Source organism: Rattus norvegicus, chromosome 2, assembly GCF_036323735.1.
Source record: "Rattus norvegicus strain BN/NHsdMcwi chromosome 2, GRCr8, whole genome shotgun sequence".
Taxonomy (NCBI): domain Eukaryota; kingdom Metazoa; phylum Chordata; class Mammalia; order Rodentia; family Muridae; genus Rattus; species Rattus norvegicus.
In genome coordinates this window covers 169,680,921-169,697,060 of record NC_086020.1, presented here as the reverse complement: position 1 = coordinate 169,697,060, position 16,140 = coordinate 169,680,921, and the positions used below count along the sequence as shown (strand labels likewise).

The 16,140-nt window shown below is 41.8% G+C and overlaps 1 protein-coding gene across 3 annotated transcripts in view; it reads left to right on the top strand.

Annotated features, from left to right (window-relative positions):
• The window catches only part of Gucy1b1 (guanylate cyclase 1 soluble subunit beta 1), a 50,164-nt gene continuing 34,024 nt past the window's right edge, over nucleotides 1–16,140 (top strand). Inside the window, exons 1-4 of one of the 3 annotated variants that reach the window (XM_039101765.2) lie at nucleotides 1–164; nucleotides 646–719; nucleotides 13,142–13,242; nucleotides 16,008–16,126. In XM_039101765.2, the coding sequence (XP_038957693.1) occupies nucleotides 162–164; nucleotides 646–719; nucleotides 13,142–13,242; nucleotides 16,008–16,126 (297 nt within the window). In that variant the 5' untranslated portion in view covers nucleotides 1–161. Of the gene's footprint in view, nucleotides 165–645; nucleotides 720–1,995; nucleotides 2,067–13,141; nucleotides 13,243–16,007; nucleotides 16,127–16,140 lie in introns of those variants that run through there. The other 2 variants (NM_012769.2, XM_039101764.2) reach the window with 2 other exon arrangements.

Sequence of the window (16,140 nt, the reverse complement as noted above, 5' to 3'; positions counted from 1 at the left end):
CATTGGTTGAGAAGAGGTGGCAATCAGGGTTGGCCGAGACTGATGCCCCAGCTCCAGCTCTGTGCTGGTCTGGTGCGCTGTCGCCGCTGTAGTCGCTGTCTGGGTCCCTTCCGCGGTACTCTTGCCTGGAGGCTGCCTCCCAGGCTCCGGGAGCGGACACCATGGTGAGTGCCATCAGGATGGATAGTGGAACCTCACACCTAGGCTGGTAGACCTTGACAGACTGCTGTTTGTGGCTGCGCTGCAGAAACAAACCTAGGGGACACAGAGCCCAGGGCCGCGAGGAACAGAGCCTTTGGTGGGAGGTGGGGACATACGATCTGCTAGAGTGCTCCGAGTCTCTGGGCGCCCGCTCAACCCCAGTCTCCGACTTCAGGCGATTCTGGGCTCCACGGGCAGGGTGGTGTGGGTGGCTCAGGGCTCAGGTTCCTGTGCTGTCCCTGTTGCACCACGGTGACAGGTGAGCAGGGGTAAGAAGATGGAGGAGGGGTGGCGATGGGAATTAAAAGATCCCGCAGATCCCCCTTTTTAGGATAGGTTACCCCGAAAGCTTAGCCGGGAGGCAAATGACAGGTCAGAGGAATGGGGTGGAAGACCGGGTCGCAAGGCGCCGGTCCCTGACCGCGGTCTCTCTCTGCCCTGCAGTACGGTTTTGTGAACCATGCCCTGGAGCTGCTGGTGATCCGCAATTACGGTCCCGAGGTGTGGGAAGACATCAAGTAAGTGAACAGCTTCGCTCCCAGGGCCGCGCGTTGGCACCGCGCCCGCGCCCGCTTCCCTGGCTGCTCCCAGCAGGGTCGTGGTGCGCATCCTCCGGTCTCCGCTCCCACGCTCCGGAGCCCGGACCAGGAGAGGAGGGTAGGCCGGGGCGTGGCCGCGCGATCAAGCCTCTTGGGGTCGCTGAGGCCTCCTCACCAGGACTGAGCGTGGGAACACCCAGACTGACAGAACCCTGTGGCTCCCAGGCCAGGTTCCTAGGGTTGGTTAGCTCCCATGCAAAGGACCTGGGGGCTTCCCAGGCCTCTTGCAATGTCTTGGGACCAGAGGCAGGAAATGAACAGATTTGCTTTCCTTTGCGATTTATACACCTGGTACACATAATATGATTAAATCGTTTGGGTATGCTATAGTACACTCAAAGATTATTTCTCCAATAAGTCACGAGAAACCCATATTTAATAAATGGACATTTCTCCTTTAACTTGCTCAAATCACCCTTGCTTTGCTGTGTTTTCTTCTGGCAACCCTAGCAGGGCATTCTAGTTTCTGTAGAGCTTTGAGTCTGGTACTCAGATGCGACCAGAAAATACACTTATCTGAGATTTTAAGACCCAGGTCATCTCTTGAGCTTTTTGTGGGTCTAAGGAGGCAGTTTACTGGGGATTGAAGCCAGAACCTTGTCCTTGACGGGCAAACGCGGTGCCACTGAGCTGCATGTCTGGCCTTTAAGTTCTTGAGACGGGATCTCCCTACATACAGCGTAGGCTGTCCTGAAACTGCCAATCTTCCTGCCCTCTCCTAGTGCTGGCTTTAGAGGAATGCGTCACCAAGCCTAGCAGAACATTACAATCTAACAGAATTATCTTTCCCTCCCTCTCTTGTTGAATCTTGGATTTAACTCCTGTATATCTGAGTGTTACTACCAACTAAAGTAAAGTCACACGCAGGAATTACCACCTTCTATCTGCGTAGGGCTAGTGGTGGGAATTACAGAAGAGGAACACGTTTCTATTATTTGTGGAGTTCCTCGACCCACCAATGCGCATGTGCCCTTGCTATTTTTCTTAGCACATTTTTATTAGCAATCAGTTTCAACAGGCCTTATTATGTAGCAAGAGGAAGGTGAGTTTCTGTATTTATCTGTTTCCATAGAAATGACCAGGTCTATAACTTAAGCGCTAAAACCTAACATCTCCCTCCAACTCTCTTGTGTTTGAGCTTTAATTCCTGTTCCATAAGCCGTTCATGTTGTCCACATTTGCATTATCCGCAGGGGCGCTGCTGCATCCGATAAAAAAGAGGTCAAGACGTGGCAGTTATGATTCTATCAAACTAAACTCTAAGAAGTAAGGCTGCTTTGAGGTTGCAATTTTCTTTTGACTTGATTCTTTCCTTCGTAATTTTCATTTTCTGTGGATACACTTTTAAAAAGGCAGACACCAAGAACAAGCCCTTCCAGTGCCATCAAGCCCGAGTGTCTATAAGCCACTTTGTGAATGTATGAAAGCAACATTCTCTCATCTCTAGAAATCAAATCCCCAAAGTTCATGATGGATGAACTATGACAACAGATATGTTTAGGATTTGAAGAGTACCAACATGTTAATTTTTAAAATTAAAGTGTCAAGATATTTGTTTATGGTGATTATAATCTAAAAATACATACATTCTATTGATGAGAATTATCTTCCAAGTGGTGGCTGAAAATAATACAAGTTACTTCAAGTAACTTGCACAGAGAGGGTGGGGGAAGAAGGGGAGAGAGAAGGAGAGGGAGAGGGAGAGGGAGGGAGGGAGGGAGAGAGAGAGAGAGAGAGAGAAAAAGAGAGAGAAGTTCTTGCTATGGATCTTTGGATGAGTGAAAATTACCATGTAGATGAGGCTAGTCTTGTTCTTACAATAGTTTTCCTGTCTGCTCTTATGTGTCTGGACTACAGGCATGTGTGCTCATCATGAAGGACCACTGAACACAATTCATAGTTTAATCAAGTGATAATAATTATGAACAAGGTCAGATGGGTGGTTCTCTCTGAAATTAGTGTAAGGACAGTGCCCTTGTAATAGAGGAATAGAACCAGTGCTGGCCACCTGGTTGCTTATTTTCTCTTTTCAGGAAGGCATCTTTTATCGTCCGCATGGGTTCAGTTTTGTTTATGTGCTGGGGAGTCTGGCTTGGCTCTCTGAATCTAGAGGTCTAAAACTGTTCCTTGCTACCCTGCCTAGTTTCCCAAGAGGCTGCTGAATGCCTCCTAGGAGAGCATTTGCCTAATCAGCAGATGTTCACTGAGGATGAGGGGAGTGTAACTGCTAAGACTACTGTCATGAAGGTGCCTCCTCCCCTCCAAGCCCATTCCAGAGCATTCTCTGCAGCTATTGGTCCAAGGGGCTTTCAGTTTTAACTTCTTATGGAAAACAGAATATGTGAGAGATCTTTTTATCCTTCCCCCCAATAAGAACCAAACATTTTTGTCATCCTTTATGATCTGTGAAGAACTGTGAATAGTTATAAAATGTTTTGTAATATTTTTGAAGTTTAGTAAGAAGTAGGCCATTTATGAGAAAGGAAGCCAAACACCAAATGACAAATAAAACTCTAAGTAACAGGTTCCAGACAGAAAATTCTAGATGGTTAAGAGCAGGAAACGTTTCCTTGTAAACTCAGGGTCCTCACAGACTATGACCCACGGCATCATCATTTCATAAACATGTTGTCTCCTCTTCTCAGAGAAAAGAAAAATTGCTCAGGAACCTTCTCTTAAAGAGACAGACAGAAAGGGTTTAGTGTCTGTGCCCAAGTCTAGCCACCAGGCATTGGGAATGTATATGTGTAACTACCAAAATGCAATAGTGTAAACATGTACACTTCCTCCTTAGCTCTGTGCCAGGCAACAACTGGATTCAGCATCCCCAAGAATTTTCTTCAGCTCTTGCTTTGCAAATTTTGAATCTTCAGATGATTCTCCTAAGCCATGATTCCTAAGTGATGAGAAAAATATCTATCATTCATTTAGAAAATGAAATCAGACTTGATGCATATTAAAATACAATCTAAATGCTTGCTAGGCCCCCCTCTATTATTCTGGTGTCAGCCCTGGTTGATGTAATAATTGTATTGTGTCAGTGAGCTCTGAGATTCTCTGCCTACCCTTGAACTTCTATGGATTCTAAAGCTGGATTCAAGAGGCTGGAAATTCTAAGAAGATTAAAAGTCTATTGAAAACAAGGGACAGCTAAAGATGTAACTCAGTGGTAGGATCAATACTAAAAAACACCATACACACACACACACACACACACACACACACACACACACACACACACACACCTCTTTCAGAAAACTATACTCATTTGTCTACAGGTGAGCAGGCCAAAGTATTGATTACTTTGCCTCTGATTTTTCTGAGAAATTAGAGATAAGCAATTAGATCTAAATGTTGGCGTGAAAGCTATAAGTTTTATAACAATGTAATAGCTTTGTTAATTAATAGATGCTGTTGTTAATTCGCTGTCAGAAACTTTCCGTGTGTTTCGTAGGGATTTCATCAATTCGCTATCTACTTAATTCATTACTCCTTCTCTTTCGATTATTGTCAAGCTTATCTTTAGTGAACACAGTTTAGCACTTCAGGCACTCAGGATAGAAAAGCAAATGATGTCATTATTGTCTTGAAAAGTCTAGTGATATAGGATATTTTTAGTCTTATTCATTTTTTTATAAAAATTCCCTGTCACTCAAATAAGGAAATGCCTTGGATAGCATGTACTGATCTTCCATTTTGCAACTCATAAATGGAGTGTAGTTTGCTAACCAGGAATGAACATCAGGACCCAAACAAGCTTTAAAAAACAAAACAAAAGCAAAAACAAACAAACAAACAAAAAAAAGAATTACATGACTCTCCAACCTGCCTAAACTTTCCAAATCTCAGTTATATGTGGAAAATTTAGTGTGTTGGCTTGTTGCCATGCATACAATATTGTCTGAAAATGTATCTATTGTTTTGTTTTCCAATTCTCTCACGGACCTGCTCTTTTCAAGATCTTTCTTCTAAAGTATACCTGTAAAATGTGAAGATCCCTTTTGAGTAATGGTAACCTGGGAACCTTCTCCTAAAGAGACAGACAGAAACGGTTTCGTGTCTGTACCCAAGTCTAGCCACCAGGCTTAGGGAATTGGGTGTTAGGGTGTGACTGGATGCTAGAGAGCTTGCCTAGCACTACACACCCAAACAAAACACCAAGAACAAAAGCCCCTTGTGTCTGTGTGCTATTTCCACTTAAGTCTTCCCTCCCCTCTGGTGTAAGGCCTCAGGTCATTCCTCATTTCCTTTATCCTACTCATGCAATGGCTGCTCTAATTGGTTTTATTTTATCTCCTGGCCTTTCTTCTTTCCCCTTGGTCCTTATCATCTTCCCTTGCCCTGCTCTAAAACAACCCTCTTGTTCTGTTTTCCCTGTCTGCCTTGGGCTCATCCTCCACATTCTGCAGACTGTTAGAAAATGATTATTTCACCCTACCATCTACAAGGCAGATTCTTCAAGCCACTCCCCTGCCCCTAATCCCTTCTGCCTTCTCACATTCATTATGGACTAATTTAAATTGCTACATCTCTCTAAACCATAGTTCAAGCAGGAAAAAGCCTATGTGGTTTTAAATAAGAATGGCACTTCATATTATAAAACTATTTAAACCTTCGAGGGTTGTTTCCTCTGTGTGTATTTTCAGCTGAGCCCTGTAACATCTATTTGAAACAGGAAATGACTTTCCAACTCAGTGAGTTTGTCATTGTTGTGGGTTTTTTCACTACGGAGTTGCATTTTGAAGAAATTAAACGACTGTCTGTCAAGAGGATTATGCATAGGAAGCTGAAAACTCACTACTTCCTTGAGGGACCATTCCTGTGATACCAGGCTTCATACTCCTAGGAGCATTTTCCATAGAGAAGTTACCTAGCATAAATACAACACATTGATTTTCTTACTCAAAACAACCTCTGGAAAATAAACAAATTTCTATAAAGACTAAAAAATTTAATAAGTAAATAAATAAATTAGTTCTGGGTTAGGAACGAGACATTTTCCTGTAGAACATTCTTCCAGTTAGCCTGAAAGGCAGAGGAAGACACAATATGTATGTTTTCTTGCTGCTAGGGAAGTAGATGCTTAAGTGTGAACCACCTCACGCAGCTGCTGGTAAGCTGTCTGAGCTGGGTGTCCTAGAACCCAGACCACTTTGGAAACAACATGGCCTTGTGTCATAGCATTTTGATGGGATTTTTATGATCTGCAGCAACCTTCTGGCTGGCCTTGGGGAGTCTTCATTGCCTTGCATTCTTTTTTGTGTATCAAATGTATACTAGAATCCTATTAGCTTGGTGTGTGTCTTCATTCATTGCAGTGAGGACGGTAAGGGAAACCAGAAAGCTCCTGCTTTCATTCTTACTGAGTCAAGATTGGGTGACGACAAACATTACCTCAACATGGCTGCTTTTTGCAAGAGCGAGGTCCTTTGCATTCTCCTTTTTTCCTCTAGAATCAGGGACCTGGCGAATGTTGCTGTCTAACATGTTGGAAGGTGATAGTTAGGGGTTGATGCTAAGCAGATGCCTACAGGAAAGCACACTTAAGGAAATGAGTACTATAACGGAGAAGCTCTCCAGTCCAGTTCCCTGGCGACAGTGCAGATTTGAAGTCTCGCAGCTTTTGTATTCGCTGTTTTGCTTCCTTATGCTTTAAAGCAGAAACAGTAGGAAAGAAATGTTGTTATTTGTATCTAGGAAAATATAAGAGATTTTCCTTCATAAACTATGTCAAAGATGGTAAGCTTTGAAGCCGACATTCTAACTGCGGCTAGGATCAGTGTGCGTTATCCCATTTACCCGGAGCTGCTAACCTTGCAGACTGACTTCAGCTATTCAATCAGGCTGAGATTTAGAGTTTAGAACGCATGCTCCCAGACAGAACTTCTATCTTTCCTTACCTTACCCCTCCTTATTCTGTAAACGTCTACCTCTCAGCTTTGGTGTACCACAGTGAATGCTATGGAGGAAACCATCTTATGTGTCCAGCATTGTACCTTCCCTTCCTAGTACATGAGTGAGTTGAAGCTTTGAATTAATTATTCAACTAGTGTCTGGCCCAACTCAGTAAAGTCTGGCCTTCTTACTATTCTTAGAGAAAAACCCCTGGATGTTCTCTCTGTCTCTGTCTCTGACTGTCTCTCTGTGTCTCTGTCTCTCTCTCTCTCTGTCTCTCTCTCCCTCCCTCCCTCCCTTCCTCCCTTTCCCACACCTGTCTCTTTCCCCCTCTTTCTCCATGAAAATGATAATACATATGTATGTGAATTGTTATTAATTGCAGAAAATAGAAAGCGTGTGAATAACACATTTAGTGTGTGTGTGTGTGTGTGTGTGTGTGTGTGTGTGTGTGTGTGTGTGTGTGTGTATAGGTCCTTAATTTGTGGGATGCTGACCAAATCCACTGTCACAGACTGTAGAGAAATACATGCCAGGCAGCGGTTAGGTTTGAGATGATGCCATTCATTTTGAATGCACTATCTCATTTATATTGGACAATTGGCTATATTTCTGCCGTGCCTCAGTGCTTCCCACTTGTAGCATCACGAAATTGTCATATTCTTTCCTTATTGTCACGTTACAAATGAGAGAACAGGGGACATTAAGCAACTTCCTTAAACACGCAGCTATTCCCAGGAAAAGGATTGGGACAGGGTTTTCTCCCAATAAGAACCTGCACTCTCCTTTCCAGCATGGTCTGATTTAGCAAGGACTCTAACCATCCATGTGTGGGTTTGTATCTTCTGCATATCTACTTGTTTTCCTGGAATGTTCTGGCATATGGACAGTGACTTTGATTCCAATGTTTGGAAGGTGTTTTTATTTACCAACCATCACGTGTGTTGAAGAAAATCAAACTCTCCTAAATTTTGAACAGACTGCTTGCTTTGAGAGGAGCTGTGGCGTCAGGTGCTCCCCAGGCAGGGTTGACGGAGAGTGGATTCATCTGATTAATAAGACTGTCGAAAGCCCTTATTTAAGATATTTGTGTGTGGCTCTCAGAGTGGCAGCCATTCCTGTGATGCATCTCCCACAGTAGTCACAGTGAGAACAACCACTACAGTCCCGCCCTCGCTATGCCAAGAACGATGACATTATTTTGCTTAAAATTGAGACCCATTTGTCATTCATTGGAGCATGGGTGAATGACAGGTTAACTTACAGGAACCAACCTTCAATTAAGGTCCAAAATTAATCTTCATTTAAGGTACCTCTTTAAAGGGCCTGTCTCTCTTTTGGCCAATTTCTTCACATTGGGATCTTACCTTGGGGTTCAGAGGCTTATTAAAGTCATTGTAACTAGATAATGAAAATATAGCAACTATTTTCCCTGACGCAAAAAAATTCCACCTGCTGTTTCAATGTGGCCTACGATTATTGTCTGTAGCTTGTAATGGAATGTTTCAATATTCATAATGACTAGACACAGCTCAGTGATTAATATACTCCCCCTTCTCTCCTGGGCATTTCTAGAATTCATTATACAGACTAAATTTGTGCACACCAGTAAGGCTGCAGGATTGGTAGCTCTTGGGGATGTTGGATGGTCTGACAAGGGTGGAATTGGTTGGGAGTTCACCTTTGTTTTGAGACCTCTGTGGGAAGCCTCTTTATCTAAAGGCACAGACTGTCTCCTGAGCACACTAGCTTTGCAAGTAGAAGCACCTCAGGGTAGGAGGTGAAGTCGATCCTTTTGCTGTTCACACCTGACATCAAGAGAAAGCTCTTGGTGCATATATATTAACAGGCAAGCATTTCAGCCAACCCATCAAAGACCATTCTAAGAAAACTACCCACTAACCATACTTGGAGTAACTAGTAGATATAAAAAATGGTATTACATTCTAACATCTATCAATCACTGAGAGTGAGCAGAAAAATTAATTGTTATAGGGCAAACACGTCACCTATTTATAACACATTACTGTGGAAGTGAACATATGATTCTATTATCATTTTATCCCCATCTAAGAATTTAATCACTATTCGAAGTCACATAAGGGAAGAGACCTTGCTTTTACCAATTACAATTCATAAATTTTACTGGCAAATCAGCAAAGTGCACAGTTGCTTCCTTTTATGAAGAATGGAGACTTCTGAGTTGGTCATTGCACCTCTTCCCCCTCCCTTGCCCATTTCCTCTTTCTCTTCTTTGCCTTGCTCCTCCTCTCATCTCTCATCCTGGACATTTGCTCTCCCTCCCCTGCGACCTTCTCATTTTGCTGCTTCAACAGCTCAGCTGTATCTTACCAGTCAGATGCACTGCGTGTGACCTGTGAGACAGAGGCTGATTGTGCTAACAGTCCTGGTGACCCTTATGCTATGCTCTGCAAAAGGCATGGGATGAAACCCCAGGAGTGGGCCCCCTAAGACTCCCACAGCTACATACAGGAGAGCTGTAGTTCTTTATTTTGCACAGGTTTTACAGGAAGACTTCAGACTCCTTATTTTGAAAACATGAAACATAAACAAACGAACAAACTCAAGAGAGATAAGCAAAACAAATAAAAGTACGTCCAAAATATTTAATGTTAGAGAAAATTTCGAATTATGAATCCCAGAGAAGCCTGTGGCTGCTTCGTGTGATGCAGAAACTGAGAGAAGTGGATGCTGAGATGATTTTGAAACAATGAGTCTAGAAAGTTGGTGAGAGAACCTGGATGTGGGTAATTCAAGCTCCAAGGAAATGCTACATATAGAAAACAAATGTCAAATTATTAGAAGTGGTATATATAGTAGATAGAGATATGTGTATTCAGTATTGGCTTTTAGAAGTGTAAATGTTATGAGACAAGAAAGTAAGAGATGAGGAACCTTGAATCTCCATAACTTGAATTATGTATGTTACTTATGTAATCTATCCACAAACTTGGCCTAACTTGAATTATGTATGTTGCTTATGTAATCTCTCTACTAACTTTGCTTCCTAACATTTTTTATATTTGGTGGTCACCTTCTTTGATTTCAGTCCAAAGCAACTGAAGGGGGAAAAGTCTACTAAGCGACAGAGAGAGAATCTTTAGCAGAAATGGTGACAGGAGAGCCATTAAAGTTTCTACCTAGTAATATGGTAGGTCTGTCATGAGGAGCACTGACTGAGGGTTTTGGGGGATCTACCATGAAGAGCGTGGGAGCGGAGGTGTTAATCACCTCTGCGTAGCACATGAAGACTAGGGCATTAGGCAGCATGAAGGCTGATTCAATAAGAACATGTGAGGAATGTCGGAGTAATGCTGAACACTGACAGGACATTTCCAGCAGCGGCTGCAGGATGTGCCGTCTGCCTCCCCTTCGTCATTGCGCATGCCTGATCCTGCTCAGGTTAATCTGTTATCCAATCACATTTGGAGGCCTGCAATTCTCTAGTTGTTTCCCTTGAACCCAGAAGGAAATGATGGATGAGCTGTGTAGAAGAGTGCAGGCTTCGTGGATGACGGCAGACAGCAACTGCGATGCGGCACATCATCCCTGAAGCCCCCAATGCCCCTGAATAGAATGTGTAATCTCACTGCCATCTCTTTCTCCCCGGTTTTTATTCTGCCTGCCTTGTCTTCTTGTCTTGGAGCATATGCCATGCTATAACATAGTACGGAATTTAGCACTTTTTATATATTGTTTCTTTTTACGGTTACAATACCAGTCAGTGAGGACTGCTAACTTTCATAGTGTTCCTTATTGATGTACCAAGATGCTTTGAAAACGAGCCTCGAGCATAAAAGGCATGGAGTCTGTGCGGGGGGGGGGGGGGGACGTCTGGGACAGGGAAGAAGAAAGAAAACAAGCAACTGAATAGTCCCTAAGGCTTCGGAGATAAATGCAAATAAGGAGTTCTAAGGGTCTGAATAATTCAATGGAATTCAGCGTGGCATTTCCACAAGAAGACACTTCCTGGTCTGCACTCTGCTGACTTTGTTTTTAGCCCCTTCCAGGGAGCCTGACCCAAGATCAGTTTAGGAAGGAATGCTTAGGAGATAAAGGAGCTTGTTTCAATAAACAGAGAGGATGTGGGTCTGGTTGATGACTGGCCCTGGCTAGCTGATTCCTCTGAAAAAAGCCTCTTCTCTGCTTTCTGCATGGGGAGGATAGATACTTCTTACTCATTTAAGGCTTGCTATGGATTTGGTGGGTGTTTAATAGAGACTAAGCTTATTACAATTTGATTTAATTCATTTGAAAGAACAGAACATGACTAGTAAATTAGCATACATTTTATTGTAGACTTGTTTACCATCTATACATATTTTATTAGTATAGTTTAGGTCAGGCGTCTCTAAATTCTCATATGGACATTAGAGTTGAGTCACAATAAAAAGAAAATTGCGAAAAAACACAGTTAACATAGTCATGGTCTTCAAGCCAGCCAATTCCATTCCTAGGAATTTATTCTGTTTCTATATAAAAATACAATTAACTACAAATGAATATATTCATCATAATGTTATTATTTATACTTGTTGAAGAAAACAAAAGCACTCTAACTTACTGCCAAGACCTCGGTGTATTTGAACAGTGCAGATGTGTGCAGTCATGGTATCCAAGAGGAACTGGTCAATCTGAAAAGATAGCCATCAAGGATGACACTGAAATTAGCTGCATTAAACGGCATTGTATGTTCAAGTGTAAAGAGCTTGGTATAATACTGAGAGTAGTTATTTCAGGCTAAGGGCAGCTTTCAGGTTTAGTCTTTTCTTCCCTGTGCCTTATGAATTCTTTAATGAGCAATAAGAGCACCTAACTTGAATCTCTGCATTATCAAAGAGTACATGTCTGTATGTCCTATGTTTAGCATGTTTCCATAGTGTGCCAATGTACAATGTTATGAAGAAGTAAGCTCTTTGGAGAACTATGTTCCTGTCACTGGATAGTTATGAACGCTTGCAACATAGGCTAAGGTCACACTTGACACACAGCTCAGTAACTGAGAATGCAAATATGTGAAGCTCTATCTTAATAAATATGTACTGTCTTAATGGCTTTGAACATAAAGCCACATGACTTTGTGTCATATCGTCATTTATATTCTGCTTTTCATTTTAGAATGAAGAAAAAAGGTTAGGTTTTCATACTCATTTTATATATGTGGTCTATTTAACTTCACCCAACTAATAAATTCTGAGCTCTGAAATCATGCTTTCTTGATGCCGGGAATAGGATTCAGGGCCTTGTGTCTATTAGGAGGAAAACTTCCCAGCTATGCATAATTACAGCAAAATTATAAATTATATGCTCTGAAGAACATAGAAAGTCTTTGCAAATATTTCTCTATGCTAAGTCAGGCATAGGACATGACACAACTGGAGAGACTTCCCTTGAGTAAACAGAGAGAGCAGCAGCTGTGAGCTGCTCCCTAGGGAAGAGTGCCTGGGGCACACCTTGAAAATGTCACTGCCACTGCGGCAGTGTCTGGGTACAGGGGTTCAAGTGAGGTGGGTTGGGGCAGAGATGGCTCAGCACACTGTGTGTGAGTCTCACGTGGCAACCCCGTCTGGGAACTAATCAGCGCTTTCTCCACCCAGCAGTGTTTGAAGGATGGCTTTTTCCACTGCTTGGACACTTACTTGAGAAAAGCAATCCAAATCCTATCAAAATAAGTGTATTTATAGCCTCCTGATGGCTGTGCAGAAATGATAACCAACATCTCCTTCACTGACTGCGTGGTTTGAGCTACTGTGTTTAATATGCAAAAGATAAATGAGAAGATTTGACCAATCCACTCAGCGTCTCAAACCTAATGTGTTTACAACATAACTCTTGCTCTCACCCCACACCATCTCAGCCTTTTCCAGTCAGCTACTGATGACTCTTATTCAGGCCAGAAAGGCCCTTGTCATCTAGAGACTTTGCCGTCCCTCAGCCCAGCTTCAGCAGGCTGCATTATCTACCTAAACAGTCACCTAGAAGGAAGTCCTTGCTCACACACCCTGCTGGCTCTCTTGATCCACTCACTAGCTTTTCACCAAACACACTTCTGCTCCTAGAGTGTATTCGTTCCAAGGGGATTCCCGTCTCTTTGGCTAAAGTCCGCATCTCCAGTTCCTAGTACAGTGTCCCACACCTGTAGGGAATCCATAAGTATTTATTATTTCCCAACTTAAACATAACTGCATTGCTGTGTGTTAGTCACGGGAGTACTAAAATATAGTTGCATGTATCATTTTAATTTGAAGAGAAGCAAGCGGCAATTCCTCCAAAATCACTGGGCTGTTAGGTACACAGTGTCAGCTTAAGCAATTTTGCCTCCACAAGTCCTGTTTCAGAAATAGATCTACTATTTGCACAGTTGCGATTTTGACAGATACTCTTATTTTAACTTTGCTTTCTGTCGCTCTTCTGTTTTCTTTCAGAAAAGAGGCGCAGCTGGATGAAGAAGGCCAGTTTCTTGTGAGAATAATCTACGATGATTCCAAAACCTATGACTTGGTGGCTGCTGCGAGCAAAGTCCTCAGTAGGTTGAAAACAGCCTTCCTTCTCTGTGTTAGCCACACATCGGTCCATAAAGGAATGTGTGCTCCAAGACCGCAGTGTAGCATTTTACAAGGTTTCCATCGTAGAGCCTGATGGGTTGATATACTTGTATGATGCCAGGCTGGGGCTATGCTGAGTTCTACCTTTTCTGTTTTCGTAAACAGAAAATCAAAAGTGGAAATCTCCTGCCCCCTATCTTGTACGTGGTCTTGTATGGAGAAAACAAAACAAAACAAAACAAACAAACAAAAAAACCGAACAACTATCAATACTTCACTCCAAAAACTTCAGTTACAGCACCAATCATAGAGTGAGCATTCAAATGTAATGTGTGTGCAAGGAACACTATACTTCAGATGTGTGTTATAGTCATAAGCTGTGTGAAGTGCTAGCAAAAAGAGAGAGGAGATCCACTGACAAATTAAATTCACAGATAAGACCCATGGCTAAAAAAATATATATATAATTCCAACGGTTTTTATGGAGTAAACGGTGGTTCTGAATACTAATGTTCTAGGGGGCTATAATACACCTCACCTGTTGTCTGTACAAAAGAGGATGGAATCTTAGCACTACTTGCCAGGATTCAGGAATTAGATAGGAGGGGTTGGGGATTTAGCTCAGTGGTAGACCGCTTGCCTAGGAAGCGCAAGGCCCTGGGTTCGGTCCCCAGCTCCGAAAAAAAGAACCAAAAAAAAAAAAAAGGAATTAGATAGGAAAGTACTACATGGTCATTGAAAACAAAAAACACACAGCAGTTATAAGAGAAAATATAAACTTTTAAAATAGTGATTTTCAAATGTATAAAACTGAAATATCTGTTTGGGTCAAGAGGAGAGCTAAAGAAAAATAACACACATTTTCAACTTAATAACAAATTAAGATAAGTTTGAGGGATGGTATTTTTTTATTATCAAAGCCAATTAAAAGATGTTCATACCATTAATATATTTTTGAATTTATTTTTATGTTAGGATACATGTGATTGTATGTGTGTACATATACAGAGCCATGTGTGTATTTGGGTGCATGTGCACATGACAGGACAGAAGACAGTTCCTGGTGTTTTTGTCTTTTTAAAAATGTATTTTAAGAAGTTTTTGAGATTATAATTTTATCATTTCTCTATTGCGTTTCCTTTCTCTAAGCCTTCCCACACATACCCTATCCTCTCTTCTTCTAATCCATGGCCTCAATTTTGTTTATCATTTATGTATGTATTTAAGAATATATATATATCTTTATTGTTAAATACATGAGCACAACCTTCTCAGCCCACATAATGTTATTTGCATGTCCATGTTTTCAAGGTTGATAACCAAAATTGGTGTGCTCTTCTGTGGGACTGACTGTTTCTTCTGACCTCAGCATTCTTCCTTGCCTGTAGTTCTTTGTTCAGGGCTGAACCCTCAGGCGCTTCCCCCACCCATCCACATTAATATGTCCAATGGTGTCATTCCTGCTCTACTCCTGCTCTGCTCGGGCAGGCATGGTGTTGAGGCTTTGTCCATGTAGTTTCTGACATATTGAGGAGACACAATCTCACAGCAAACTCCCTATTCCTCTGGATCTGACAGTCTTTCTGGTCCCTCTTGGAAATGCTCCCTGAGCCTCAGGTAGTAGCATTGTAGATGATCTATACGGAATAGACTTCACGCTTCGCACTTCGGGCAGTCGCTTCGCCTTACTTTCTGAGTAGGATCTCCTGCTGAACCTGGAATTCACAGTTAGGCTGGATAACTGGTTGGCAACCAAGCTCCAGTGATCCACTCGTCTACAACCCACCAGTGCTGGAGCCACTGCAGCTGGCTATTATATGGGAACTGGGGGTTGTCCAAGTGCAGATTATCACACGTGTGAGACAGGCACTTTGCCAAAGACTCCCTTTGTCTAGCCTCCTCACACTTTTAAGGAATTTTCACTGAAGATATATGAGATCTGCTCCCTATTAAGATTTATGTGTAAGCAATTTCCCTAGAATTGTTTATATTAACAAAAATAAAAGGTCTTTCTTCTCAATAAAAGATTCATCGAATAAATTATTGTCTGTATGTTGAATGTCAGTCAAAATTCATACAGAAAAGTGCGCAGATAAATTTCATAAAATATTGATTACTTACTGAGAAACAAGCAAGACATCAGGATTTATTCTATGTGTATGTAGTTAAATATTCATATTATATAAAGAAAAGTCATTTTGCAACAGAGTATCTTATTGCCTTTATTGTGTGTGTGTGTGTGTGTGTGTGTGTGTGTGTGTGTGTGTGTGTGTGCGCGCGCGCGCGCGCGCGCGCCATACAGATGTTTATGTGCCACATCACATGTGTGGAGGTCAGAGGAGAACTTAAGGGAATCAGTTCTTTTCTTTCACCGTGTGGGACCTGGGCATCAAAGTCAGGTTACTAAGCTTCATAGAGCCATTTTACAACACTGTGCCCTTGACTTGAATAAATGTTTTTTTAAAGAAACAATACACAAAATATATAATCATAAAGTGTTAAAGTTAAGTGTGTTAGTATATAAGTTGAGAAAATGGTTACATCGATAATAATGTGATTTACACCATTAACATGCTAGCATATAGTCTTCTCATATTTCATTCTAATACATCGGACAAAGATTCTTAGTCTACGTTCACACTATAAAATAATTGTGAATATTTTAAATCATTTTCATATACTCTTGTGTTTATTCTTCTCATTGACAGTCTTCTGCCTGTTTTTTTCCTTTTCATCTACAAAACAGACCTCAATGCTGGTGAAATCCTGCAGATGTTTGGGAAGATGTTTTTCGTCTTCTGTCAAGAGTCTGGCTATGATACCATCTTGCGTGTCCTGGGATCTAATGTCAGGGAGTTTTTGCAGGTGAGAAGTTCGAG